General features: G+C 49.6%; 2 protein-coding genes across 2 annotated transcripts; one reads left to right on the top strand and one right to left on the bottom strand.

The window, feature by feature from the left end:
• Positions 1-247: 247 nt before the first annotated feature.
• mipol1 (mirror-image polydactyly 1) lies at positions 248-16,335 on the bottom strand. Its single transcript, XM_079752850.1, has 14 exons — positions 16,262-16,335; positions 14,475-14,569; positions 11,576-11,660; positions 11,341-11,375; positions 10,663-10,828; positions 9,431-9,509; positions 9,065-9,155; positions 8,013-8,139; positions 5,971-6,001; positions 5,432-5,608; positions 3,769-3,828; positions 2,105-2,181; positions 1,276-1,470; positions 248-945 (listed from the first exon to the last, which is right to left on the bottom strand). The coding sequence occupies exons 2-14, from the start codon at positions 14,482-14,484 to the stop codon at positions 879-881; spliced, it is 1,200 nt and encodes a 399-aa protein (XP_079608976.1). The 5' UTR covers positions 14,485-14,569; positions 16,262-16,335; the 3' UTR covers positions 248-878.
• Positions 16,336-16,488: 153 nt separating this feature from the next.
• On the top strand, positions 16,489-26,518 carry psma3 (proteasome 20S subunit alpha 3). Its single transcript, XM_079751980.1, has 11 exons — positions 16,489-16,589; positions 17,708-17,790; positions 18,347-18,470; positions 19,444-19,545; positions 21,105-21,178; positions 21,775-21,847; positions 23,437-23,502; positions 24,758-24,804; positions 25,616-25,683; positions 25,948-26,012; positions 26,349-26,518. Exons 1-11 carry the CDS (start codon positions 16,569-16,571, stop codon positions 26,391-26,393), a joined length of 768 nt encoding a protein of 255 aa, XP_079608106.1. The 5' UTR covers positions 16,489-16,568; the 3' UTR covers positions 26,394-26,518.
• Positions 26,519-27,237: the final 719 nt, after the last annotated feature.

Genomic DNA, 27,237 nt, shown 5'->3' with positions numbered 1-27,237 from the left:
GCTCCATACCACCCAGACCTCCACCCAGACCCCCACCCAAACCTCCACCCAGACGCCCCCAAAACCTCCACCCTGAACTCAAGCCAGACTTCCACCAAGACCTCCACCTGGGATCATCGCCTCCACCCCCCTGGACATCCAGCGTCTCATCTCTACTTCATCTGCTATTTAGGCACAAATGTATGGTGTCATATAATGATAATAATAAATACTACTATTATATTGAATAATGACACAGCAAGGGGAATGAAGAAAAGGCAGTGATTTATTTAGAGTCAAATTGTTTGGGGAAACCAAAGTAGGCCCACTTGTTTTTAATCAGAGGAAATGAAAAGCCAGTCCCTGAGCATGTCGCTCTATATTAAAACACTTAAAACTTAAAACACTGAGAGGAGACACTTTCCACCACCAAGACTAAAACTAATCACAGCCGAGAGGAACGCAAAAACTTCTCCATTAGAACAACTCCAGAATATTGGGCACATATTTAATGATCTAATAATAATGATTATCAAGAACAATAAAAAGGAATGAAGTAACATTGACCTTAATAATACCAGAATATATCAATACAAATTTTGGGTTTGGAACACGAGTACGGCATATTTCAACTATTACAAAAATATGAATATCTTGATATATAATGTAGTATAGTGTATATGATACTAGATATTCTTATTCAAATAATTAAATATAATGTTATATTGTGTTTGTTATACTAGAAATTCATATTTCAATAATAAATATAGTATTATGTAGTGTTTGTAATGCTAGACGGGAATATATAAACGAAACAACGCCAAACCCCCTGGGAGAGGAGGAGGAGGTCAAGAGGTCACCAGGGGTCAAGAGGTCAGGAGGTCAAGAGGTCGTCGGGGTCAGACGACAGAGCGGAGGTTGCCGGTTCCGACCTTCTTCCTCAATACCTCCACCAGCCGCTCCAACCTGACACACACACACACACACGCACACACACACACACACACACACACACACACACACACACACACACACACACACACACACACACACACACACACACACACACACACACACACACACACACACACACACGGATGGAGGCAAGACATAATAATGAGAATGATGGAGAGATGATGGAGGAGAGACAGAATGATGAAGGAGAGACAGAAGGATGGAGGGAGGATGGAGGAGAGACAGAATGATGATAGAGGTGAGACAGGTTGAAGAGATGGAGAGATGATGCTAGTGGAAGAATGAAAGAGGGATGAGAGAATGAAGGTAGGGGTGACTTACTTCTGTATCTTTGCGCAGGCCTCCCTCTCTGCCTGTAGGGAGGCCTGGAGCTTCTGCTCCAGGTCCTGCTGCTGCCTGGAGGGCTGGGTGGGCTGGGTCAACAGGGGCTCCTGGCCTGCAGTGCTACCCTGCACAGCGCCCCCCTCTCTGGGCCCCGGGGCCGGGGAGAGGGCCTGCCGGGACTCGCCCTGGAGCCTGGAGGCAGACAGAGAGGGCTGACCAGTCGCGAGCAGTAACACATCAGGTTGATGTGTTACTGTTCGTGCTGTGCGCACTGTTACGGTGATGACGGTGTCCCAAAGAGGAAAGTGGCTCCCAGCAGAACCTGTAGAATACTGTGGTTGTACTGGGTAGCTCCCAGTGTCCACCGGTAGCAGACTGCCGTTAAATGATGCGTCCACTTTGCAGTTTTATTATTTTCAATTATTTTTTTCTTCTACAACTGTCCTGTAGCTGCTACGGTCTCTCCTGCTGCTCTCTCTCCTGGTGGTGCCTGCTGCTGTCCCTCCTGGTACTGTCTCTCCTGGTGATACCTGCTACTGTCTCTCCTGGTGATACCTGCTACTGTCTCTCCTGGTACTGTCTCTCCTGGTGGTACCTCCTGCTGTCTCTCCTGGTACTGTCTCTCCTGGTGATACCTGCTACTGTCTCTCCTGCTTCTGTCTCTCCTGGTGATACCTGCTACTGTCTCTCCTGCCGCTCTTTCTCCTGATGATACCTGCTCCTGTCTCTCCTGCCGCTCTCTCTCCTGATGGTACCTGCTACTGTCTCTCCTGGTGATACCTGCTACTGTCTCTCCTGGTGATACCAGCTGCTGAGTGGTTCTGACCTGGTGATCTCCTCCTCCAGGTGCTGCTTCTGCTCCAGCGCCCGGTCTCTCTCCCGCTCTGCTCTCTCCAGCTCCTCCTGAACAAACCCCTCAGCCCGTCAGAGCGGCCGGGTCTGAGTTCAGCTCAGGGCCAGCACGCACGCACACACACACGCACACGCACGCACGCACGCACATACACACACACACACACACACACACACACACACACACCCACTCGCAAGCACTCGCACACGCACGCACGCACGCACACAAAGGCACCCACTCGCACGCACCCGCACACACAAACAGGGGACGCAGTCACACACCCCTGGCTGTGTGTGTGTGCGTTCTCCCCGCTCTATTTGGCGAGGGGAGAGGGGAGAGGAAAAGAGCAGGCAGATAGGAGAGGAGAGGAGAGGAGAGGAGGAGAGAGGAGAAGAGAGGGGAGCAGAGAGGAGAGGAGAGGAGGAGAGAGATGAGAGGAGAGGAGAGGAGGAGAGAGGAGAGAGGAGAGGAGAAGAGAGGCGAGCAGAGAGGAGAGGAGAGGAGGAGAGAGTAGAGAGGAGAGAGGAGAGGAGAGGAGGAGAGAGGAGAGGAGAGAGGAGAGAGGAGAGGAGGAGAGAGGAAAGGAAGAGAGGAGAGAGGAGAGGAGAGGAGAGGAGAGGAGGAGAGGAGGAGAGGAGAGGAGAGGAGGAGAGAGGCACCACACCAGTCGGTGAGATAGTTCAGACCAGTAGGACCATGGATATGAATATGGAGCAGTGGGGGGGACCTTCTGCCAGCCCCCCTCCTCTCTCATTAGTCCCCTCAAGGCCGGAGGACCAGGAGGGCATCAAAGCGCCCCACCCTCCGTCAATATGTACCCCCCCAGCGGAGCGCCTCCTCATCACCGCCGTACCCAAATGAGCCCGTCCGGCCTGGGGGGACGCAGGGCACGCTGTGACCTTTAGCTCCGGGCCGGGGGTCCCCTGCAGACTGCTCTGCTCCTGCACCTCCTCCCTGCTCCTCTACCGCCTCCCTCGACCTCCTCTCTCTCCCACACCTCTGCTCTCCTTTAATCTCTCTCTCTACACCTCCTCCTCTCTCTACACCTCCTCCTCCTCCTCCTCTCTACACCTCCTCCTCCTCCTCCTCTCTCTCTACACCTCCTCCTCCTCTCTCTCTACACCTCCTCCTCCTCCTCTCTCTCTACACCTCCTCCTCTCTCTACACCTCCTCCTCCTCCTCCTCTCTCTCTACACCTCCTCCTCCTCCTCTCTCTCACTACACCTCCTCCTCTCTCTCTCTACACCTCCTCCTCCTCCTCTCTCTCTACACCTCCTCCTCCCTCTCTACACCTCCTCCTCTCTGCAGTGCTACCCTGCACAGCGCCCCCCTCTCTGGGCCCCGGGGCCCCGGGGCTCCTCCTCTCTCTCTACACCTCCTCCTCCTCCTCTCTCTCACTACACCTCCTCCTCTCTCTCTCTACACCTCCTCCTCCTCCTCCTCTCTCTACACCTCCTTCCCTAACCTAAAAAGTTAACACAGGAAGAGTGTGAGAGAGAGAGAGAGAGCGAGAGCGAGAGCGAGTGTGTGTGTGTGTGTGTGTGTGTGTGTGTGTGTGTGTGTGTGTGTGTGTGTGTGTGTGTGTGTGTGTGTGTGTGTGTGTGTGTGTGTGTGTGTGTGTGTGTGTGTGTGCCTACCCTGCAGGCGTCGTGTGCTGCCTGGTTCTTTTCTCTGGTCAGTAGTTCCAGACGGTTCAACTGGAGACAAAGAGGAAGTCTACCATGAAATTAAACCGTTGAACGTAGCATGGAGCTAGATAAATCGGTTCTATAGAGCTAGCGGTGGTCTAGCGAGATGTATTGGGATGCAGCCCAGCTAGTGGTGGTCTAGCTAGATGTATTGGGATGCAGCCCAGCTAGTACGGGTCTAGTGAGATGTATTGGGATGCAGCCCAGCTAGTACGGGTCTAGTGAGATGTATTGGGATGCAGGCCGGCTAGTGGTGGTCTGGCTAGATGTATTGGGATGCGGCCGGCTAGCGGTGGTCTAGCTAGATGTATTGGGATGCGGCCCAGCTAGTACGGGTCTAGTGAGATGTATTGGGATGCAGCCCGGCTAGTGGTGGTCTAGCTAGATGTATTGGGATGTGGCCGGCGGTCCGTGGTGGGTGGCTGGGGCCGGTGGGGCCCTGCTGTAATAAAGGAGATATTAGCTCAATAACTGACCAATCAGAGGACAGCAGTGGGCCGCCCAGCGTAATAACGCGGATATTGGCTCAGCAGAGAGGGACCGAGCAATAGAGCTGAGAGAAAGACAATTAGAGAGGGAGACAGAGAGACAGACAGAGAGAGGGAGAGACAGACAGAGAGACAGACAGAGAGACAGAGAGAGATGGAGAGACAGACAGAGAGACAGACAGAGAGACAGACAGACAGACAGACAGACAGACAGACAGACAGAGAAAGAGAGAGAGACAGACAGACAGAGGGAGAGAAAAATAAAGAGAAAGATAAAAAAGAGAAAGAGAGAAAGACAGAGACAGAGAGAGAGAGAACGAGAGAGACAAAGAGACAGAGAGAAAAAATAACGACAGAGAGAGAGAGTTTGAGGAGCGGGAGAAAGAGGGACAAAGGGTTCTCCCTGGTTCTCATATCCTCCAGAATATTTCCCAGAAGTCTCCTTGGCTCTCAGGAAGCACAGAGTTAATCCCTGAGAGATGAGGAGAGGGAGCGAGGGATCTCTCTCCCTCTCTCTCTCTCTCTAATATTTGATATATCATACATGTTGTGTATGGCTCCCACACCTGGACCCTGACTCAGCCAGCTGGGCTCCGTTCCCCTCGGGCGCGCCAACAGCGTAGTGTTACAGCAACGCCTCCATCACGATGTTTACTACGTGCCAGCTAGACAATGTGTTAGTGTGTGCATCGTTGAGATAGCTAAACGCTGTAACCATGGAAACACAGCCCCGTGGTAACCATGTGAATGCAGCCGGCATCGCAACGGTGACGCAGTCCTGCCGTAACCATGGGAACGCAGCCCTGCTTTTACAATGGCAACGCAGCCCTGCTATAACCATGGCAACGCAGCCCTGCTGTAATCATGGAAACACAGCCCTTCTGCAACCATGGCAACGTAACCCGGCTGTTACCATGGACACAGCCCTTCTCTAACCATGGCAACGTAATTCTGCTGTAAAGATGGAAACACCCCTAATGTAACCATAGCAACACAGACCTGCTGAAAACATGGAAACAGCCCCTGCTGTGACCACGGAAACACAGCCCCTGCTGTGACCACGGAAACACAGCCCCTTCTGTAACCATGGTAACACAGCCCCTTCTGTAACCGTGGTAACGTACCTTGGTGGCGGCGTGGTCCCTCTCGTCGATCAGGACCGTCATCTCCTGCGTGGTGATGTCACGGTGGCGCTGCTGGGCCTTCTGGAGCAGAGCCAGGAGGACCGCCCCCCTCTGCCGGACGGAGTGGGCCGAGTCCGCCTCCGCCAGGCCCCCCAGGACCTCCTCCACATCCTGGTCCTGGAGACATCAAGCATTAAACTACACCTAGGACCTCCTCCACCACCTGGTCCTGGAGACACTGTACATTAAACTACACCCAGACAGGACCTCCTCCACCTCCTGGTCCTGGAGACATCAAGCATTAAACTACACCTAGGACCTCCTCCACCACCTGGTCCTGGAGACACTGTACATTAAACTACACCCAGACAGGACCTCCTCCACCTCCTGGTCCTGGAGACACTGTACATTAAACTACACCCAGGACCTCCTCCACCTCCTGGTCCTGGAGGCATCACATGGTATTCAATAGATATGATATATACACACAGGTGTGTGTGTGTGTGTGTGTGTGTGTGTGTGTGTGTGTGCGCGCTCACCATATTAAATGCTGGGGTTATATCCTCCATCCTAGAATAGACATGAAGACAGCATGAATGAAGGTCAAGCTATACCTTATCATATGAGGTAGTACATGCTAAACTTTATCATAACACTCAACTATGAACATGACAACATGCTAGTGTTAGCTGGCTGAGAGGAGCATTAGCCTAGCAGTGGCCTAGCATTAGCCTAGCGGTATCCGTGTTAGCTCGGTGAGAAGAAAGTTAGCCCAGCATTAACCTAGCTTGAGCCTAGCAATGCTGCTGCGTTAGCTTTGTGAGACAAGCGTTAGCCTAGCGGTAGCCTGTTACGGCCACTGTTTGTATGTTGCTGTCTCATTGTTTCCCTCTGTCAGGTGACAGTCAATTAACCAATAATCCATCATCGCTTCTCTACAAACCAGCTCATCTGAATCCACCAAACACATCACAGACCTGCTCCACATTTAAAAGCCGGTTTGGCTAGGCTCTCATTTTGGGTCTGCTAAGGTTGGCCCTGTTTGTATCTCCAGAGACTTTAGATCCTTAGAGAGACTGCTACATCCTAGATATTGCCTATATATAAATGCTTACTATATGATCGATATTGTCCCTCGGTTTCCTGTCTCCCCTGTTTGCGTTTGTTCTGAACCGTTTGTTGGCCCCACTATCTTTTGGTCTGTAGTATCTGTTGGTCTGTAATTGGCTGCTCCATTGCGGTCTTGGGACAGGTAAGCCAGAGGCCTCTATACATTGACAACACTGGGCTGTTCTCTGTTCAGAAACATGAGGGTAGGCGTTCCTACCCAGGGTATCCTACCCTCAGGGAGGCGGACATGCGGTGGTCTGCAGCTGGTAAGCTATGTTTACCTGTGTCGGCTGTTAGCTTAGCTTTGTTTCGTTCGGTTCCTTTATTTGGCAACACTCAAATCCCAATGCCCGGCTGCATAGTGGTGCTGTGTTTGTTTTGTGTTCACCAGTAAACCCGTGTTCACCATCATCATCTGTTTCCATTATTTTATTGTTCACCCACAATCTACTCCGCTATACCCAGAACACAGCCACTTTAACATCTGTTACCTCCCCCACTACCCCCTAGACGGTGGGGTTGTAACCCAGTGGGGTTGTAACAAAGCCACGTCAGCTGGAGAAGGGTGTTAGCTTAGCATTATCTTAGCAGTGCTGCGCAGAGTGCTAGCTCGTGGAGCTAGCGTTAGCCTGGCTGGCAGACTGGAGGGAACGTCATCATCCAGCCTCCAGCCTCCAGCCTCCAGCCTCGAGGCTCCAGCAGGCTCCGAGAGCTAAGACGAGATAAGAGGCTCCCCGGGGAGGCTTGTTTCATCACGCGCCCGGTCTCCAGGTAGGCAGCAGCTAATAATGTAATAATGTAGCGGCAGCTGTCCGCCCGCTACGCTCCACAGGGAGCACCCGCACACCGAAACCAACACACTCCTCTGTACTCCACTATTTAAAAGAACACACTCAATATCAAGCCAAAGCCTGCTCTAATGCACTTTAATAAAAGGCCCGGCGCCCGCGTTCCGCTGCACGCTTCAATCACTCCACTGCTACTTGACCTTGGCACACGGAGCGCGAGGAGGAACCTCCTACGCGCTGTACCATGGAGGAGCAGGACTGGCCGAGACGCCCTGACGGGGGTCAGCTACCTGTTTACCAGTAGTTCATGTTCATAGGTTAAACACGCAGTTCATCCTACCGACACAAATATGACCAATAATGAGATGGACGTAAGAACAACGATGAGTAAATATGTGCAACTGTTTGCCTTCCTGGAGCAACCAGGAATCCATCTCTTTTGCACGCACGCACACACACAGACACACTCGCAATTCGCTACATACTCACAACACTCCCTTTCGGTGGAATGGAGAAAGTAGGGAAAGGGGAGAGGAAGAAATGTGAAGGAGAGAAAATAGTGAATAAAGCTGGAATTGTGTGTGTGTGTGTGTGTGTGGTAGTATGTTAGTGTGTATGTGTATGTTTGTTAGTGTGTATGTGTCTGTATGTGTGGTAATGTGTGTGTGAGTGTGTGCGCGTACTCCTCCTGCTGCTGGAGCCGTTTGGCGCGGAGCAGGGCCTCATCTCGCTCCTCATTGGCCAGACGCAGCCGTGACATCAGAGCCTGGTCCCGCTCCCGTTGGGCGGCGCACAGCTCCTGGAAGACAGCTGACACCCCACAGCCAATCAGAGCCAGCCTCACTACAGCACCAGCCAATCAGAACCAGCCTCACTACAGCACCAGCCTCACTACAACACCAGCCAATCAGAACCAGCCTCACTACAACACCAGCCAATCAGAACCAGCCTCACTATAACACCAGCCAATCAGAACCAGCCTCACTACAGCACCAGCCAATCAGAACCAGCCTCACTACAACACCAGCCAATCAGAACCAGCCTCACTACAACACCAGCCAATCAGAAACAGCCTTACTACAACACCAGCCAATCAGAACCAGCCTCACCACAAAACCAGCCAATAAGAACCAGCCTCACTACAGCACCAGCCAATCAGAAACAGCCTCACTACAACACCGGCCAATCAGAACCAGCCTCACTACAGCACCAGCCAATCAGAACCAGCCTCACTACAACACCGGCCAATCCCAACGAGCCCCACCGCCATACCTGCTGGAAACCCCCAGGCCGGGGGAGGGGCCATGGGACTGGGGGGAGGGGCTATAAGACAGGGGGAGGCGTAAGGAGCAAAGGGGAGGAGCTAGAATACAGTGGGAGGAGCTCAGAGTCACCTTGATGGAGGACCTAGGAGACAGGGGGAAGGGACTAGGAGACAGGGGGAGGAGCTAGGAGACTGGGAAGGGACTAGGAGACAGGAGAAAGGAACAAATATAAACAATGGTGGGGGTTATATAAAGAGGGGAGTGTACTACCTTGAGTGAGGAGCTAGGAGACAGGAGCTACCTTGAGGGAGGAGCTAGGAGAAAGGAGCTACCTTGAGGGAGGAGCTAGGAGACAGGAGCTAGGAGACAGGAGATACTTTGACGGAGGAGTTAGGAGACAGGAGCTACCTTGAGGGAGGAGCTAGGAGACAGGAGCTACCTTGAGGGAGGAGCTAGGAGACAGGAGCTACCTTGAGGGAGGAGCTGAGGGGAGGTCCTGAACTCCTCTCCCAGCTGATGCTCCTCCACCTCCTTCTGCTGGTGGACCAGCTGGAGCTGGAGCTGCACACACACACACACACGTTATACATATATATATGTTATGTTCTATATATGTTCTATACATCTTCTATATATATATATATGTTATGTTTTATATGTGTTCTTTGTTATACAGATGTTCTATACATGTTATGTTCTGTATGTGTTCTATATGTATGCTCTATATATGTTTTATATATGTTATATGTTCTATACATGTTATATGATCTATACATGTTATATATATGTTATGTTCTATATATTTTCTAGATACGTGATACTTTATATATTAGTACCTTGCTGTTGACGGCCCTCAGGGAGTCGAGTTCCTTCAGCAGAAAAGAGACGTTCTTCTCTCTGCTCAGACCTCTTGATCTGGAGAGAGAGAGAGAGAGAGAGAGAGAGAGAGAGAGAGAGAGAGAGAGAGAGAGAGAGAGAGAGAGAGAGAGAGAGAGAAAAAGAGAAATCGTCAGTAGAGATGGAGACAAATTGTAGAGAGAGAGAGAGATGTTGCGTAGAGGCAGAGATCGTAACAGCAGTATTGCTACGAAGGGGTTAGAAACTTCATATTGACTTTATCACAGAAGCACAGTGACCTTTAAACTAATATAGAGAGTCGCATGCATGTTAATCACCTTTATTATTACTCTCCCTCTCCTTATTACTACACTGTCGACTCATTATTACACTCTCTCCTTACTATTACACTGTCCACCTCGCCCTCCCACCAAGGCTCTCGAGCCATCCTGTGTGTTATTATTAGCACGCTACGTCCTGTGTGCTAATATTAACATGTTACCATCCTGTGTGCTAATGCTAGCATGTTAGCATCCCGTGGCTTATATTAGCATATTAGCATCCTGTGTGTGAATATAAGCATGTTACGTCCTGTACGTTAATATTAGCATGTTACCATCCTTTGTGCTAATGCTAGCATGTTAGCAGCATCCTGTGGCTTGTATTAGCATTATATAGTCATATGTGCTAATATTTACATGTTACCATCCTGTGTGCTAATGCTAGCATGTTAGCATATTGTGTGTTAATAATAGCATGTTAGCATTCCTGTGTGCCAATAATAGCATGTTACGGCCTGTATGTTACCATTAGCATGTTACCACCCTGCGTGCTACTATTAGCATGCAAATACAGTAGTGTAAAAGAAGAGTCAACAAGCCGAAGCTTTGTTCTGGCTGAGCTTCCCGCTGTGCGCAACGTAAAGGCGCATCACTAATCGCACATAAGCCTGATGCAGTCGCGCAATAATCTGACGCGTGTAAGCATGTATGTTTGCACATTTGGAGTATTTACATGTTTAAGCCCCTACAAGGACTTCAGCACTGTTTACCACGCCGTGTCAACGTAAGGCATATTCATACCCCGAGTGCCAGAGTTTCTATACGGCTCCGAGCGGCTGGCGGTTCCCTCGGCCTGGGCTCTGCAGCCGTACCGGAGCACACGGGGTAGAGCTCCGCCAGAGCCCGCCCCTCCCTGCCTCACCAGCTCAGCCACAACACCCACACCCTACCTGGTGTCCGGGGAGCCCGGGGGGGCGTGGCCACCACCGTCCGCCTGGAGGGAGGGGGCGTGGCCTCTGGTGTCCGTCTGGGGGAAAGGGGCGGGGCTAGGGGACGCCTCCATGTCGCTCGGGACTGGAGCCGGACTGGAGGAGGAGCGTTGCAGACGGGCCGCGCCTGCCGACGGACAGACGGACAGGGTGAGAGACGGACGGACAGACGGACACAGACAGGGTGAGAGACAGACGGACAGACGGACTCAGACAGGGTGAGAGACAGAAGGACAGACGGACACAGACAGGGTGAGAGACAGACGGACAGGGTGAGAGACAGATAGGGACAGACAGACACAGACAGGGTTAGAGACAGACGGACAGACAGACACAGACAGGGTTAGAGACAGACGGACAGACAGACACAGACAGGGTTAGATACAGACGGACAGACACACAGAGAGACAGACAGACAGACAGACAGGTTGAGGAACAAACAGAGAGACAATCATACACACATATATAAATATAAATATAGATCGATGTCTGTATATCATATATTTATAGAGATATAGATCTATGTTTATATTTATATATATCTGTTGATATATAATATGAAGACATAGATCTATATCTCTTTATCTCTCTATATATAATCTAAAGACATAGACCTATATTAATATAGATAAGGTTCACCTTGGAATGTGTCCACGGGTTTGGGCAGCACGGCTCTGAAAACAAGAACCAGGGGATTTTACAGCTCTGGAGGTTCAGGGAGAAGGCTAGGAGGTGAAGCTAGGGGGTGAAGCTAGGAGGTGAAACTAGGAGGTGAGGGGTGAAGCTAAGAGGTGGGGGGTAGCGAGGAGGTGTAGCTAGGAGGTGTAGCTCCAACAGGGTGTAGGTTGCAGTGTTCCCAGTGTTCCCAGTTTACCCTGGCGGGTGGCTGTGGGTCGCGCCGCTGTAGCCGTGAGTTGGGGACAGCCACTGTCTCAGCTCCTGGTTGACGTTTGGATTAGCTAACACACACACACACACACACACACACACACACACACACAGTAAGTGGTAAAACAGCGTGAGATTAGCCCTGTATTGCATCTCTCTCTCTCTAATTGCGTGAACAATTAGTCGCTCTGCAAAGCACACAGAGCATTTAAATGTCCACCTCGTTAATGTGTCTTAACGAGCCCCCTTAACAAGCTCATCTCCTCAGGTGTAATTAAAATGCCTGTTAATTCGCAAACAGAACCCCAGACACACCGGAGCAGGCCGCTGGACCGCGTGGCTGTGTGCGCTCGCCTGCTTATCTGTGTGTACATGCTCGTGTGTGTATACAAGTGTGCTTATGTGTGTGCACATTCTCATGTGTGTGTGTGTATAAGTGTGCTTAGCTGTGTGTACATGCTAATGTGTGTGTGTATACTTGTGCTTATGTGTGTGTACATGCTCAGTGGCCTTTGTGTGTGGGTATACATGCCCATGTGTGTGTTTATGCTTACATGTGTGTGCGTGCACCTTTGTGTGTGGGTAAACTTGCGTTGGTGCGCATGAAGGAATGAAGATGTTGCCCTCTAGTGGTGCGCCCCACACACACACACACACACACACACACACACACACACACACACACACACACACACACACACACACACACACACACACACACACACACACACACACACACTATACTACCGTATTATACCATCAGGTTGTAAGCATGGCAGGCTAACTCTTTTGCTGAGTTGTTAAGTAGCTGAGGTTTTGAGAAGCTGCTGAACCAGAAAGTTCCACGTGAACCCTGGAGTCTGCTGAAGGACATGGAGACGGCAGACTGCCGTTCCGCGGATAATAAGAACTATCAAACGTCTTCTTCGTCACTTTGAAACTTTTCTCATCTCCCCCCTCTTGTTCTGTGGACTCAGGGCTAATTGCGCCAGCCGCGCTGATTACTATTCATGTACAATTACAGTGTGGTAATGTGCTCAAATCCTCCTAAATGACCATTCATGCCTCGACTTCAGACCGGCCTTTGAAGTCTTGTCAAAGATGGAAAACATGAACGACCGGGAGCCAATCAGCGGGCCAATCTCCATTAACCAATCACCTCTCACCCCACCCCCCCCCGCCCCTCCCCCTCCCGTGCGCAGTACAAACTAAATTCCATTAATTTTTTAAGCTGTGTTTAATACATTTTCCGCGGTAAAAAAGGAAAGTTTCCTGTCGTTTTCCTGAAGGCTCTTTGTCCCCCATGTTCCAGCTGACTGCATGAATATTAATAACTGTGTTAGTCTGATTAAATGGGCTTCTGGCAAATTCCCTCTCTAATCCCACATCCGCTGGATCCCGCAGCGTTGACACCCATCACATGAATTTAGATACGCACATTAAGGACCAGAACACACACACACACACATTACAACACAACGTACACACACTACAACACACTTATACGGACATTAAGGACCAGAACACACACACACACACACACAACAACACACTTATACGGACATTAAGGACCAGAACACACACACACACACACAACGTACACACACTACAACACGCTTATACGGACATTAAGGACCAGAACACACACACACACACACAACAACACACTTATACGGACATTAAGGACCAGAACACACACACACACACAACGTACACACACTACAACACACTTATACGGACATTAAGGACCAGAACACACACACACACACACACACATTACAACACAACGTACACACACTACAACACACTTATACGGACATTAAGGACCAGAACACACACACACACACATTACAACACAACATACACACACTACAACACATTTATACGGACATTAAGGACCAGAGAACACACACACACACACACACACTACAGCATACATATATGGTCATTAAGGACCACAGAACACACGCACACACACACATTACAACACAATTATACGGACATTAAGGACCAGAGAACACACACACACACATTAAACACAACGTACACACGCACACATTAAAACACAGCATACACACGCTACAACACACTTATATGCACATTAAGGACCAGAACACACACACACACACACACACACACACACACACACACATTACAACACAACATACTTATGTGCCAATTAAGGACCAGAGAACACACACACACACACAACATACACGCATTACAACACAACAACACACTTAAATGGACATTAAGGACTAGAGAACCCAAACTAAAGCGCACACACACACACACACACACACACACACACACACACACACACACACACCACATCATGTATCACACCACGATAGTTATAGCTCATATCATATAGCCTTTATGATATGAGACAGACAGACAGATGTTTATCATGTGCAGAATGACCTATATGATATAGGTCAATAAGGTCATTCTGTACATGATAAACATCTGTCTGTCTGTCTTACGATCTATCACTCTAACTCTCTTTCAATCAAGCACTCTCTGGCTGTCTGTATTCTGTCCGTCTGTTTATTTTACTATCTATACATCTCCCTATCAATCAATCTCTCTCTTTCTATCAGAGTGATTGATTCTATCTCTGATCTATCAATATATCAAGCATTCTGTCTGTCTCTCTACAGTATCTTCTATCCATCTCTCTATCTATCAATCGCTCCATCCTTTTATCACTCCATCAATCGCTCTATCACTTTATCACTCTATCACATCACATTTATCAGGACAAGTCTGCCCTCTATAGGAACGCAGTGGTACATCCTCTTGTGTGTGTGTGTGTGTGTGTGTGTGTGTGTGTGTGTGTGTGTGTGTGTGTGTGTGTGTGTGTGTGTGTGTGTGTGTGTTACCTTTATACATGTCCACCAGGGACTCCTTGAGCTCCTTGCTCTGCGTCCATGGCAACGCTCCGACCTCGTTCTCCTCGCCGTCCGAAACCGTCGCGCTGCGATGACATCACCGATACTTGGTCAGCGAGCAGAGCGATACAGAACGTAAGCACTGTAGTACTTTAGTACTACAGTGTAGTATGACAGTAGTATGACAGTACTGAAGTAAAGCAGTACTACAGTAAAGTTGTATAGTACAGAAGTTCTATAGTACATCAGTACTGCATTAAAGCAGTAGTGCTCTGCTACAGTAAAGCAGTACTACAGTTCTGTAGTACAGCAGTACTGTAATACTTTAACTACTTACAGTGCGGACAGTTTGTGTTCCAAGCCACATATTTTCTTCTTGGCTCTTTCTAGAGCGAACCGGACATCCAGAGACCTGCTGCAGTGAGCCATGGACCAGAACACGGCCTGTAGACCAGTACAGACCAGTACAGACCAGAACACGGCCTGTAGACCGGTACAGACCAGTACAGACCAGAACACGGTCTGTAGACCAGTGCAGACCAGTACAGACCAGAACACGGTCTGTAGACCCAGTACAGACCAGAACACAGTCTATAGACCCATTCCAGACCAGTGCACTATCCGTAGACCAGTGCACTATCTGTAGACCCAGTACAGACTAGTGTACTATCCGTAGACCCAGTCTGTAGACCCAGTACAGACCAGTATATTGACATTTAACAAAGTCTGTAGGTCCAGTACACTGTTTCCCAGTAGAGAGACCAGCAGAGATCTAGTATACTATTGCCCAGTATAGAGACCAGTAGAGAGACCAGCAGAGTCCCAGCACACTATAGCCAAGTAGAAGACCAGTTGAGAGACCAGTAGAGAGGTGCTGTCCAGCCCAGACACCTGATAGCGCCGCGGCTCGAGAGCATAGATCTTTTGTTCAAAGGCTTCAGTGGCAACCCGAAACATCACCATGACAACCGTGTTTACAACCTGCAGATCTAAACAGGAAGTGGTCACCTGATGACATCACGGGGGGGACCCGATTTTTTGAGGGGTTCCATTCAAAAAGGTGAACATCAATGTCTCCCCGGTGTTTCTCACGTTGAGGTAGGAGAGCTGCGGTCCACACGAACTCGTTAGAAACAAGAGGTTACCGTCTTGTTTATTGAGTTTTATTTCATGGGGGTTTTCCCACCAAAAAGGCAGCTATACACATTCACGTTTTTTACACGATTTCAATTTTAAACGCATTACAAACAGATCAATAAGAAAATGAGTGGAGCTGAACCACAGACTCATGACTCCGGACATTCCCGGCATTCTTCAACAGCCTGCTCCGCCACTTCCTCAGGCTGATCCACCATGCACCACCAAGCGCACACGCACACGCACACGAAACACAAGTTCCATGATTTCCTTAGCCTGCTAAGCTACTTTAACCTGAACCATTATGAGTTTGTTAACATCAGCCTTCTGCCACATACATACAGTGTACGTTGGTATACAGTGCTGTATACATATGCAGAATGAACTCCTATAAAGTACTTGAAGCGGACCACGTCCACTAGAACCCCTGATCCTAGGGAGGAGAACAGCTGTATGGACCCCCGCCGTCCACACACGATCAGTCAACATCTGCAAGACCAAGACAACAGCATCCACGTGTCCTGATGTGCTTAAACACAGCACGTACACACAACCATAGCCCCACACAGCTTATATACACACACGTATATATAGCCTGGATGTCACCTCGAACCCGTTCGAGGAACTAGTTGAACACTCACCGCTGGGTTAGATGAAGTATAAGTGATCCGCAGTCTTGGAGAGTTCGTCCGACTTTGGATAACTTCTATTTCTCTGAAGTACCCCAGGGGGCCGCTAGGGGGAACCGATGCACCCTTCTACTACTGTACTATTATGCACCGCCAGCAGGTGACAGTATGAAGCCGTTATAATCGAGTGTAATACCGCCCTTCGCCAATAGGCGGCAGTATAACAATTACAAACCGGTGTTTAGACAGTGTGACGCAGCGGTGAGAACTGAACCTGTGATCCGAGCTGCTGCTGCTAAAGATTTAAGTTCACGCCACAATGAGTTCAATTGGGACAGGGGTAAGAACCAATATGTGCATGTTAACTTTCAGTTGAGTTAAGTGTTTAATAAATAACAGTCTTTAAGTCTGCAAAGTGTTCTCATTCATTGTAACTCGTTGCCTGCCCTGCTGAGTCACTAGCATGGTTAGCTAGGCTAGGCTAGTTGGCTAGGCTAGGTCCACTAAGCGAAATCGAAAGCGTTCTTTAATGTGTCGCTGCTCTTTTGCCTAGTCTACGATCACAGCAGAATATGACTTGATATCAAAAGTCCAATCTATTATCTCAGCAGTTAAACAAGACTGAATAACTATTAAATTGTTGTTTTGAAAGTACACATTGTATTAACTGCGCATGCTCACACGGGGAGGCTGAACGCTCTAAGGTGACAGAACCTCGCTCTCCAGTAACCGACGGGTCTGTACTGGTGAGCGATGGTCCAGGTCGCTGGTGTGGATCTAAACTGATGAACCCTTGTTATATTCGACAGTACTGGGTCACGTAGTGAACCCTTTGAAAACACGGACGTAGAACCCAGATGTGATGTTCTACCTAGATATGTATGAACTTCTGCCCAGGATCTGTGTATAAATAGGGACGTTTGGATGACTTATATTACAGAAAAGCATTGGGGCGGCATGTGGCGCAGGAGGTAGAGCGGATTGACTGTTAACCGGAAGGTTGCCGGTTCGATCCCCGTCTCCGCCTAGCTGAGTGATGTCCCTGAGCAAGGCAGCTTAACCCGACTGCTCCCGTCGAGCTGGCTGTCGCCTTAAATGGTTGACACCGCCGTCGGTGTGTGCATGAATGGGTGAATGTTAGACAATATTGTAGAGCGCTTTAAGTGGCCACTGGTTAGAAAAGCGCCGCATAAATGCAGTCCATTTATCATTGTTTAAGGGTCGTTTAAGACGACAAAGTCTGTCCTCTCAGTGCCTAGCGTGTGCCTAAAACTTATTTTACGGTCTTAAAATCGAGGTGAAACCCTGATCTTCCAGCCTTATTCAGCTCTGCTATTCGGTGTTCCATCACATTATATAATATTGTATCATGCTATTTAATATGATATATCATACTGCATATAATGCTGTCATACAGTAAAGTGTGAACCCCCTCCTGACTGTGGTGTTCTCTTGCAGTATGACCTGTCAGCCTCCACCTTCTCCCCAGACGGAAGGGTCTTCCAGGTGGAGTACGCCATGAAGGCAGTGGAGAACAGCAGGTGAGTTGACCTTTAGCCCACTACCCGACACCAGTACCAGGCCCTGTCGCCCAGTCCCCTACAGCCAGTCCCCTACAGCCAGTCCCCTACAGCCAGTCCCCTACACCCAGTACCCTACACCAGTACCAGTACCCTACAGCCAGTCCCCTACACCCAGTCCCCCACACCCAGTAGACTAGTACCTTCCACGGTTTACTAGACATTGATTCATTTAGCAGAAGTAGCTTAGAAGTCGGACAGAGAACAAGCTTAGCATGAAATCAAGATTGGAGTCTGTCTGTCTCTCTATCAGTCACTCTAGCTGTCCCGTTTATCTGTCTCTCGGTCACTTGTATCAGTCTCTATCACTCTATTTATCACTCAGCACTCTATCTCATAACTACGATACAAGTGTAAGTGCTGCACTACCTGTTTGTTAAAGAACCTGGAGAGGGCAGAGCAGACGGTCCTCAGGTGGACATGTGAGATCCCTGTGAGCAGGGTGTTGATCATGTGTGTCTACAGCACAGCCGTCACTGAGCAGGGTGTTGATGGTGTTGATGATGTGTGTCTACAGCACAGCCATCGCGGTGCGCTGTAAAGACGGCGTGGTGTTCGGTGTGGAGAAGCTGGTCCTGTCCAAACTGTACGAGGAAGGCTCCAACAAGCGCATCTTCAACGTGGACAAGCATGTCGGAATGGTACCACTCGCTCTCTTTTGCTTCTTCCAGATGCCTTTTTATTTAGAAGCCACTTTAGCCAATTTTGAAGTTGCCAGATTGGGCCAGATTTTCAGACCAATCTGGCCCAATCTGGCAACACTTTCTTTCAGTGCAGTAGGATACGGTCAAGCAATATATTGACGATATCGGTTACCAATCAAATATAGGATCAAAATGTAGCCGTATTTTGCAACTAAAAACTTTGTTTTAGTTGTATCTCATTTTCTCTGGAAGTACATAGGGTCTGATATCTGACTAATAACGGAAAACCATCCGTCCAGTCCCTGGAGTCCTATGCCACGCAAGCCGTAGTTTTCTACTCCAGCCAGCAGGGGGAACTGTAGTAGCATCCTAACAACTGAGACACCTTCAAGTCACGGTTAAAGAGTCAGCCAGCTCTAACTAAAGCCTCACAGAGATGGTGGGATTTGCCAATCAGCATAAATACCGCACCAACACAAAAATGCCTCACTCTTGTGAGATGCAAATCTCCATCATGGACAGATTTTGTAACTGTCGGTCGTTTGCACATGCATTTTTAAGCTAGGATTGGCATGTAATGGTGGAATCAATGGCGCAGTAAGATAGCAATGAGGCACGATCTCCAGAGCACGGCTAGGTGTGATGTCATGCTCATTATGATCAGGTTCTAAAGGTCAAGTGGACCAATCAGGTCGCTTAATCTGAACAACCTTTGGTTTAATTAGGCGGTATGTTGCTACCTTAAGCTACGTTCTGAACTGTGGTTTCTGTTGCTGTGTTACTATCTGACGCTACGTTCTGTAGTGCGTATTGTGTGTTCTGGTGCTGTGTTGCCATCTGAAGCTACGTTCTGTAGTGTGTATTGTGTGTTCTGGTGCTGTGTTGCCATCTGAAGCTACGTTCTGTAGTGTGTATTGTGCGTTCTGGTGCTGTGTTGCTCTCTGACGCTACGTTGTATTTGGACCTCCAGGCGGTAGCTGGACTCCTCGCAGACGCCCGCTCCCTCTCGGAGGTGGCCAGGGAAGAAGCATCCAACTTCAGGTCCAACTACGGCTATCAAGTCCCTCTCAAGGTAAAATGAGGTCCATTCACATGATCCTCCTACTGTCACTGTAGAGTGAAGGAGGGGACCTGTCCAATCAGAGACCGAGGGAGGGGGGCCTGTCCAATCAGAGACCACGGGAGGGGGACCTGTCCAATTAGAGACCACGGGAGGGGGACCTGTCCAATTAGAGACCAAGGGAGGGGGACCTGTCCAATCAGAGACCAAGGGAGGGGGACCTGTCCAATAAGAGACCAAGGGAGGGGGACCTGTCCAATAAGAGACCAAGGGAGGGGGACCTGTCCAATCAGAGACCACGGGAGGGGGACCTGTCCAATCAGAGACCACGGGAGGGGGAGCTGTCCAATCAGAGACCAAGGGAGGGGGAGCTGTCCAATCAGAGACCAAGGGAGGGGGAGCTGTCCAATCAGAGACCAAGGGAGGGGGACCTGTCCAATCAGAGACCACAAGAGGGGGACCTGTCCAATCAGAGACCACGGGAGGGGGACCTGTCCAATCAGAGGCCACGGGAGGGGGACCTGTCCAATCAGAGACCACGGGAGGGGAACCTGTTGGTACAGGACCAGGGGTTAGCACCCCACTCTTAAAGGTCCCATGTTATACCACCAAGCGTGAGTATGATTAGCCATTACAAGCCATTTTGAAAATCTACCTCTTCCTGGGTTTTAGTGACATCCCAAGTAGGCATGTCCACCTAGATGTGTGCTGGGTCGATCAGCCTACCAAGTGGCCTGTAGCAAACGTTGCTCGTCTATCCGTCATACCTCTAGGTGGACACGCCCACTTGTGATGTCAGAAGAGGCCGATTTTCAAAACGGATTGTAACGGCTAACCACACTCACACCCGGTGGTATAATACGGGACCTTTTAAGGCCAGTGCCCTGGCCTCTTCAGTGACAGCAGGGAGTCGGTGCCTCAGTCTGGCATCTCATCTGACAGGATGGAGGAGTGCATGGGTCTGCGTTAGGCTGGCCGGATGTAGGTGATGTAGGTATTGTATGTGTAACCTTCCTTAAGCTGCTTTCACACCGCCGCGCGGCAACTCGCCGCTTCCATTCATTTCAATGAGGAAAGGGCGGCAGAGGGGAGGCGGTTACAAAAGCGGCTGAAAACCAGGAAGCGGTTGCCGCCAACGTGAACGCGCACAGATTCTGCCCTACCGCTCAGCTTTCCCCGTGTTGAAACTTTCGGCGGAAGCCGCCTGGCGGCAGCAGCGGCAGCAGCAGCCGCTTTTGAAAACGCCTGGCCCTCCACACCGCCGCGCTGAACCCTCCGGCAGCGAGGCGGTTATAAGGGCGGTTGCCGCGCGGCGGTGTGCAAGCACCTTAACCGATCAGTTATACCTGAGACAGACATACATTACACTACAATCAGTAAACGGCGTGGCCGTGAGTCAAGCACCCGTTCAGTTAGGACACGTTCTGGAGACGCCTTCGCTAGAGGGTTATAACGGGGTGGAGGCGGGGACCTACTGGGTGGAGGCGGGGACCTACTGGGTGGAGGCGGGGACCTACTGGGTGGAGGTGGGGACCTACTGGTTCTGATGGTTTTGTGATGTGTGTTTGCAGCACCTGGCCGACAGAGTGGCCATGTACGTCCACGCCTACACACTGTACAGCGCCGTCAGGCCCTTCGGCTGCAGGTCAGGAACTCACTCACTCACTCACTCACTCACTCACTGTCTGACTCACTGTCTCACTCACTCACTCACTCACTGTCTCACTCACTGTCTCACTCACTGTCTCACTCACTCACTCACTCACTGTCTCACTCACTGTCTCACTCACTCACTCACTCAGTCACTCACTGTCTGACTCACTGTCTCACTCACTCAGTCACTCACTCACTCTATCACTCACTCACTGTCTGACTCACTGTCTCACTCACTGTCTCACTCACTCACTCACTCACTCACTCACTCACTGTCTCACTCACTGTCTCGACACACACCTACACTCACATTTACGCTGGCATCCACACCCACACCTCGACCACACACCTAAACTCACATCCACCTAAACTCACATCCACCTAAACTCACATCCACACACACTCCGATCAACAAACGCCGCTACACTCACATCCACACACTCGCAGCAACACACTTGGATCGACACAACTGCACACACATCTGGACTAAAGTCCACAGCTCCAAATATAGGTGTTTAACGTGTGTGTGTGTGTGTGTGTGTGTGTGTGTGTGTGTGTGTGTGTGTGTGTGTGTGTTGGGGGGGGTAGCTTCATCCTGGGCTCCTACGATGCGGACGACGGCCCCCAGCTCTACATGGTGGACCCCTCAGGCATCGCATACGTACGTATCACAGCACTCAATACTACTGCAGTATCACAGTACTCAATACTACTGCAGTATCACAGTACTCAATACTACTGCAGTATCACAGTACTCAATACTACTGCAGTATCACAGTACTCAAGACTACTGCAGTATCACAGTACTCAATACTACTGCAGTATCACAGTACTCTGAATACTACTGCAGTATCACAGTACTCAATACTACTGCAGTATCACAGTACTCAATACTACTGCAGTATCACAGTACTCACTACTGCAGTATCACAGTACTCTGAATACTACTGCAGTATCAGCATAGTACTAATGTGATACTATTACAGAACTTATACTACTAAAGTACTCAGAATACTACTACAGTACTCAGAATACTACTACAGTACCAACATAGTACTGCTACAGTACTCAGATTACTACTACATTACCAACATAGTACTACTACAGTACTCAAGAATACTACAGTACTCAGAATACTTCTACAGAACTAATACTAATACTACATTGCTAACGTAGTTAGCTACTATAGTAGACTACAGCTAATATCTGCTGGACCTCTAGAATGTGGTCCTGTAGTGTATTCCTATACTCGAGGACTAGGACCTGGTTCTGTAGTGTGATCCTGCGGCATCAGACCACCAGAGGGTGTTATGATGCAGAGAACGGTTTCGCAGACTAACTGAACTGGTTTGCTGACACTTCTTTTTGGTATCTGACCACCTCATGCCCAGCTCCACCCTCTCCAGAGCTGTCTAACCTTACTGCCCTCCTAAGAGCAATGCTGTGTTCCAACATCCATACTTCCATGAGTACGCTTAAACGTAGTACACTATCCCCACTCACTAAGTGCGCTCATTTACAGATGTCAGCGTCGTTCCAAATGGAATACTCCCCGGGGCAGTAATCGGAAATTACGATCGCGACTGCCGCCGTGGCCCCTCCCCCCGCAATAAACATCCCGCTGTGAACGCTGAACTCTTTACGCCTAGCAGCTATAAAAACCTATAAAAGCTATAAAAACTACAAAATGACTCTATTAATGCAGGCTATGTGGAAAATGTGCCGACTTTGGCTCAGCCTGGCTCCGCCCTCTTCCCGCTACGTAGCTAAGATGGCTGCCGTTGAGCACGAAAAGTGTACACCGATCCGCACTTCGCGGTTTGACCGTTTTGAGTACACCATCCGGGTCCTTTCAGTACACTTATTTTCGACCAATCTGAATTGGAACGCCCTACGTACTCAAACTAAGGCTAGTAAGTACGGATAGTATGGATATTGGAACACAGCACATGTGTTAATGGGTCGGCTTAGCTCAGGAGGTAGAGCGGGTTGACCTGTAACCTGAAGGTTGCTAGTTCGATCCTCCTAGCTGAGTGTCAAGGTGTCCCTGAGCAAGACACTTAACCCTAACTGCTCCTGACAGCCTGGCTGTCGCTTTGCATGGTTGACTCAACGCCTTTGGTGTGTCAATGTGCGTATTAACCTTTTGTAAGTTGCTTTGGACAAAAAGGTCTCTGTAAAATGTGTTGACGGGTAGGAGCCCATCCCAGCCCCTTCGTGTGGTTTTGATGTAAGATGTTGTGTGTGCAGGGCTACTGGGGCTGTGCCATCGGGAAGGCCAAGCAGGCGGCCAAGACGGAGATCGAGAAGCTCTCGGTAAGTGCTCTGACCTGGCTCAACGGGGGGGTTCAAGTCCCTTCACTGTTGTTTCGACCAATCAAGTTGGCCAGCCGTGGCACACAGTTAAAGGCGCCTGTAAAGGTTTCAGATCAACCTAGACCCTGTTCCTCTACACCCCCTTCTGAAGGCTTCATTCCCTCACGCAAGTTAGTTTTGCTTCTGTAGAACACCTCATCCTCTGCTTCAAAACCCGCTTATCCGGGGTCGGGTCGCGGCGGCCAGCAGCTCCAGCAGGGGGCCCCCAGACTTCCCTTTCCCGGGCCACATTGAGCAGCTCTGACAGGAGGGTCCCAAGGCATTCCCAGGTGTTGAGATATAATCTCCCACCTAGTCCTGGTTCTTCCCCTCCCCACTGGATGTTTCTGGACCAGCGCCCTAGGGGGGCGCCCAGAGGGCATCCTGACCAGACGCCAAAGCACTACTCAGAGCTAACGCTGATCTTCTCATCCTATCTCTAAGGGAGACCCCAGCCACCCTCTTTTCGGCCTCTTGTACCCCTTGAATATCTCCATAACAAAACGGGAAACAAGACACAACTGTCCCTTTTGTGTTCGGGTTCTCTGGCCCAGGCACTCCTTCCATCTCCCCTTAGAAGGTCTTTTTTAACATAGGACCGCTGGACCCGAGTTTAGTTCAGTTGTGGTCCTGGACCTCGGAACCCGTCGGGGAAGCGGCCCCTATCGTCGGCCCCTGGGAGGCACGGCCCAGCAGGCCGGGCTCCCCAGAGGTTCCTCCTCCCCTCCCTGGTGGTTCTCGTGCAACAAGACGCACTAAGTGGACCGTAGAATTACAACACACCATTTTGTTAGGGCGGCGTGTGGCTCAGGAGGAGGAGCGGGTTGGCAGGTAGCCGGAAGGTTGCCAGTTCGATGCCCGGCTCCTGCTAGCGTCGAGTGTTGAGGTGTCCCTGAGTATGACGCCTCACCCTGACTGCTCCCGACGAGCTGGCTGTTGCCAGTGTTGGAATGCGCGCATGGACGGCTAAATGCGAGTCAATATTGTACAGCGCCTTTGAGTGGTCACTGGTTAGGAAAGCGCTGTATAAATGCAGTCCATTTACCATTGAATTTGAAGGAGGAAAACGATGCAGGACTGCTGTGTTGTTTTAATACTTTTAAGTGCATAATATCCACAAATCAAAGTCATTCTGGGTTTCAGTCGGTGCCTCCTCTGTGGTTCTCTCCACATTTCATCAATGACCAGGCTTTCCCTTGTGCTTGACCTTCCCCAGATGAAAGACATGACGTGCAGAGAGGTGGTGAAGGAGGTCGCCAAAATGTGAGTTGTGTGAGCAGATTGTAATAATAATAATAATAATAATGCATTTTATTTATAGGCGCCTTTCTTGACACTCAGGGTCACCTTACAAAATCAAACATTCATAAGAGCAAACAAAAAACAACAACATAATAAAACAGCGTACAAGAGAAAAGGAGAGAGAGAAAAGGTCATTCTAGTCCCAAGAATGCAACTGACTTAAAGGGAGCAGGCTTGGCTGAATAGATACGTTTTCAGGTGAGATTTAAAAGTGATAATGGAACTGGAGCGTTGGATGTCATGAGGCAGAGAGTTCCAGAGGTGGGGGGCTGAGCGACTGAACGCTCTTGACCCCATGGTAACCATGCGAGCAGGTAGGAGGATGAGCTTGATGGAGGAAGACGATCTGAGAGAACGGGTGGGTGTCTTGATATGGAGGAGCTTGGTAAGATACTGAGGGGCAAGATTGTTGATGGCCTTGAAAGTGAGAAGCAGGATCTTGTAAATTATGCGATATTTGATGGGGAGCCAATGGAGTTGCTGCAGAACAGGTGTTATGTGAGTGATAGAGGGGGTAAGGCCAGATCTTTCTCTTGTGACTGAACGGCGTCGGCTGTACATGGTTCATATTGATGTTTCTTGACTTGCTGTTTACTTCTTATCCTCTCCTCTGTTTATGGTTATTCTTATGCAACAAACACCTTCCTTGTATGTGTTGAACCTACCTGGTAATGAGGTCTATTGTGATTGGGATGCTTTTTGTGATGTTTGTTGTGTTGTTGGTTGAGATGTTTGTTGTGATGTTGATTGTGTTGTTGATGTCGTCCTGCAGCATCTACATCGTCCACGATGAGGTGAAGGACAAGGCTTTCGAACTGGACCTCAGCTGGGTTGGAGAAGGTAAGAACCGGTGGATAGGCTAGCTCCCATACCTTCTGGGTTCATTCCCAAACAGGAGTGCCCGTGTAGGGATGATTCTGAGAATGGTTTCGCATAAAGGGCTGAAATCATGTGATGTCAGAATTCTCTTAGCTACCTCACCACTGATCTAATCAACTAGGAACCAGTGAAATGGTGCTATTGATGTTGTTCCCACGATTTCATCTTCTGTCTTGGCTTCTTTCTCTGTCCGTCCCGCTCACTGTCTCGTTCTGTCCCTCTCAGTAACAAACGGACGGCATGAGCTGGTTCCCAAGGACGTCCGGGAGGAAGCAGAGAAATATGCCAAGGTAAAGATTTGCTGTGGCACCTTTTGGTGTGTGAGACAGTTCTGTGGGGTGTGAGACAGTTCTGCATGGTGTGAGACGGTTATGTGTGGTGTCTGTGTTGTGAGACAGTTCTGTGTGTGTGTTGTGAGACAGTTCTGTGTGGTGTGAGACGGTAATGTGTGGTGTCTGTGTGTTGTGAGACAGCTCTGTGTTGTGTGTAAGACGGCTGTGTGTGAGCCCTAGGGCGGGTGGTTTCCCAGTGGGTTCTGCTGGGTGTAAATGATGGGGGGGGGGGTTTTGGACTTTGTACATTTGGGCCGCATGATTGAAATGTCTCCTCTCTCTCTCCGTCTGCAGGATTCTCTGGAGGAAGAGGATGACTCTGATGAAGATAACATGTAACATGATCCAGCCCAACTGACCCCGCCTCTTTTGTATGTTTTCTAGTGATGGACCATTAATGTCAACATGTTTTTGCTTTTGGTTTGACGGCTTTCAGCCATGACAATAAAATAAAAAATGTAAGTAAAAAAAATGCAGTTTCCCAGCTTCTGTCCCCGAAACCACCAAGACCTTGATAATGGGTATGTTCCCAGCTGGAAGAATAATGCACATCTTCTCTTGAGCCACACATGGGAAGCCTGGGTGAGAAGGGTTGAACACAGCAATCCGCCCGCCAAGTCGCTGGTAAGGACGTTTAGAGGACCGGTTAGGAGGGTGAGAGACTGGGTTATGATGGTGAGAGACAGGGTGAGAGATGGTTAGGAGGGTATGGGTGAGACTGGGACATGATGTGAGTCAGTACAGATCCAGAACACCGTATTCAGAGTGCTTACATAGAACCACAGTTCTAACAGTACCAGAATACCACAGAGTACTAATGCTAATATAGTACCACAGTCTATGCTGACAGTAAAGGGACAAGAGTTCTAGAAAGTACCACAGCGCGCATTAGGATACTACTACTTGAAGTATGCTTCTCTTTTGAATCGATGTACCGATAACAACTGTTGGAATAAGGGTCCACACAAACTGCCGCCGCAGTAAATCTCAGTCAGCTGTTCGGCTCGTCGTGGATTTCGTACAGGTGTCATTTTGTTTCAAACACTCTTTGGAGAGAAATCCCCATTTATGGACTTGTTCTCGCGTTCTTCCGGTTACGTCAGCGCGAAGGCGCCCGCCCACTCGCCACACGAGCGGTGCGCAGCGCGTTTCGCTTCGGCTAACGTCCCCTCCTCGTCTGAAG

The sequence above is a fragment of the Pollachius pollachius genome, assembly GCF_949987615.1.
Source record: "Pollachius pollachius genome assembly, chromosome: 15".
Lineage (NCBI taxonomy): Eukaryota > Metazoa > Chordata > Actinopteri > Gadiformes > Gadidae > Pollachius > Pollachius pollachius.
The sequence above is the reverse complement of the archived record's forward strand: the minus strand, read 5'-3'. Positions and strand labels throughout refer to the sequence as shown.

Excerpts from the sequence above, each read along its gene's own strand:
- mipol1 (XM_079752850.1), bottom strand. Across the intron at positions 9,510-10,662 it reads CCGGGCTCCCCGGACACCAG|ATCAAGAGGTCTGAGCAGAG; the intron begins GTAGGGTGTGGG and ends CTCTCTCTCCAG. Across the intron at positions 1,471-2,104 it reads CTGGAGGAGGAGATCACCAG|GCTCCAGGGCGAGTCCCGGC; the intron begins GTCAGAACCACT and ends GTCTGCCTCCAG.
- psma3 (XM_079751980.1), top strand. The coding sequence starts at position 16,569 with ATGAGTTCAATTGGGACAGGG. Across the intron at positions 17,791-18,346 it reads AAGGCAGTGGAGAACAGCAG|CACAGCCATCGCGGTGCGCT; the intron begins GTGAGTTGACCT and ends GTGTGTCTACAG. Across the intron at positions 26,013-26,348 it reads AAGCAGAGAAATATGCCAAG|GATTCTCTGGAGGAAGAGGA; the intron begins GTAAAGATTTGC and ends CTCCGTCTGCAG.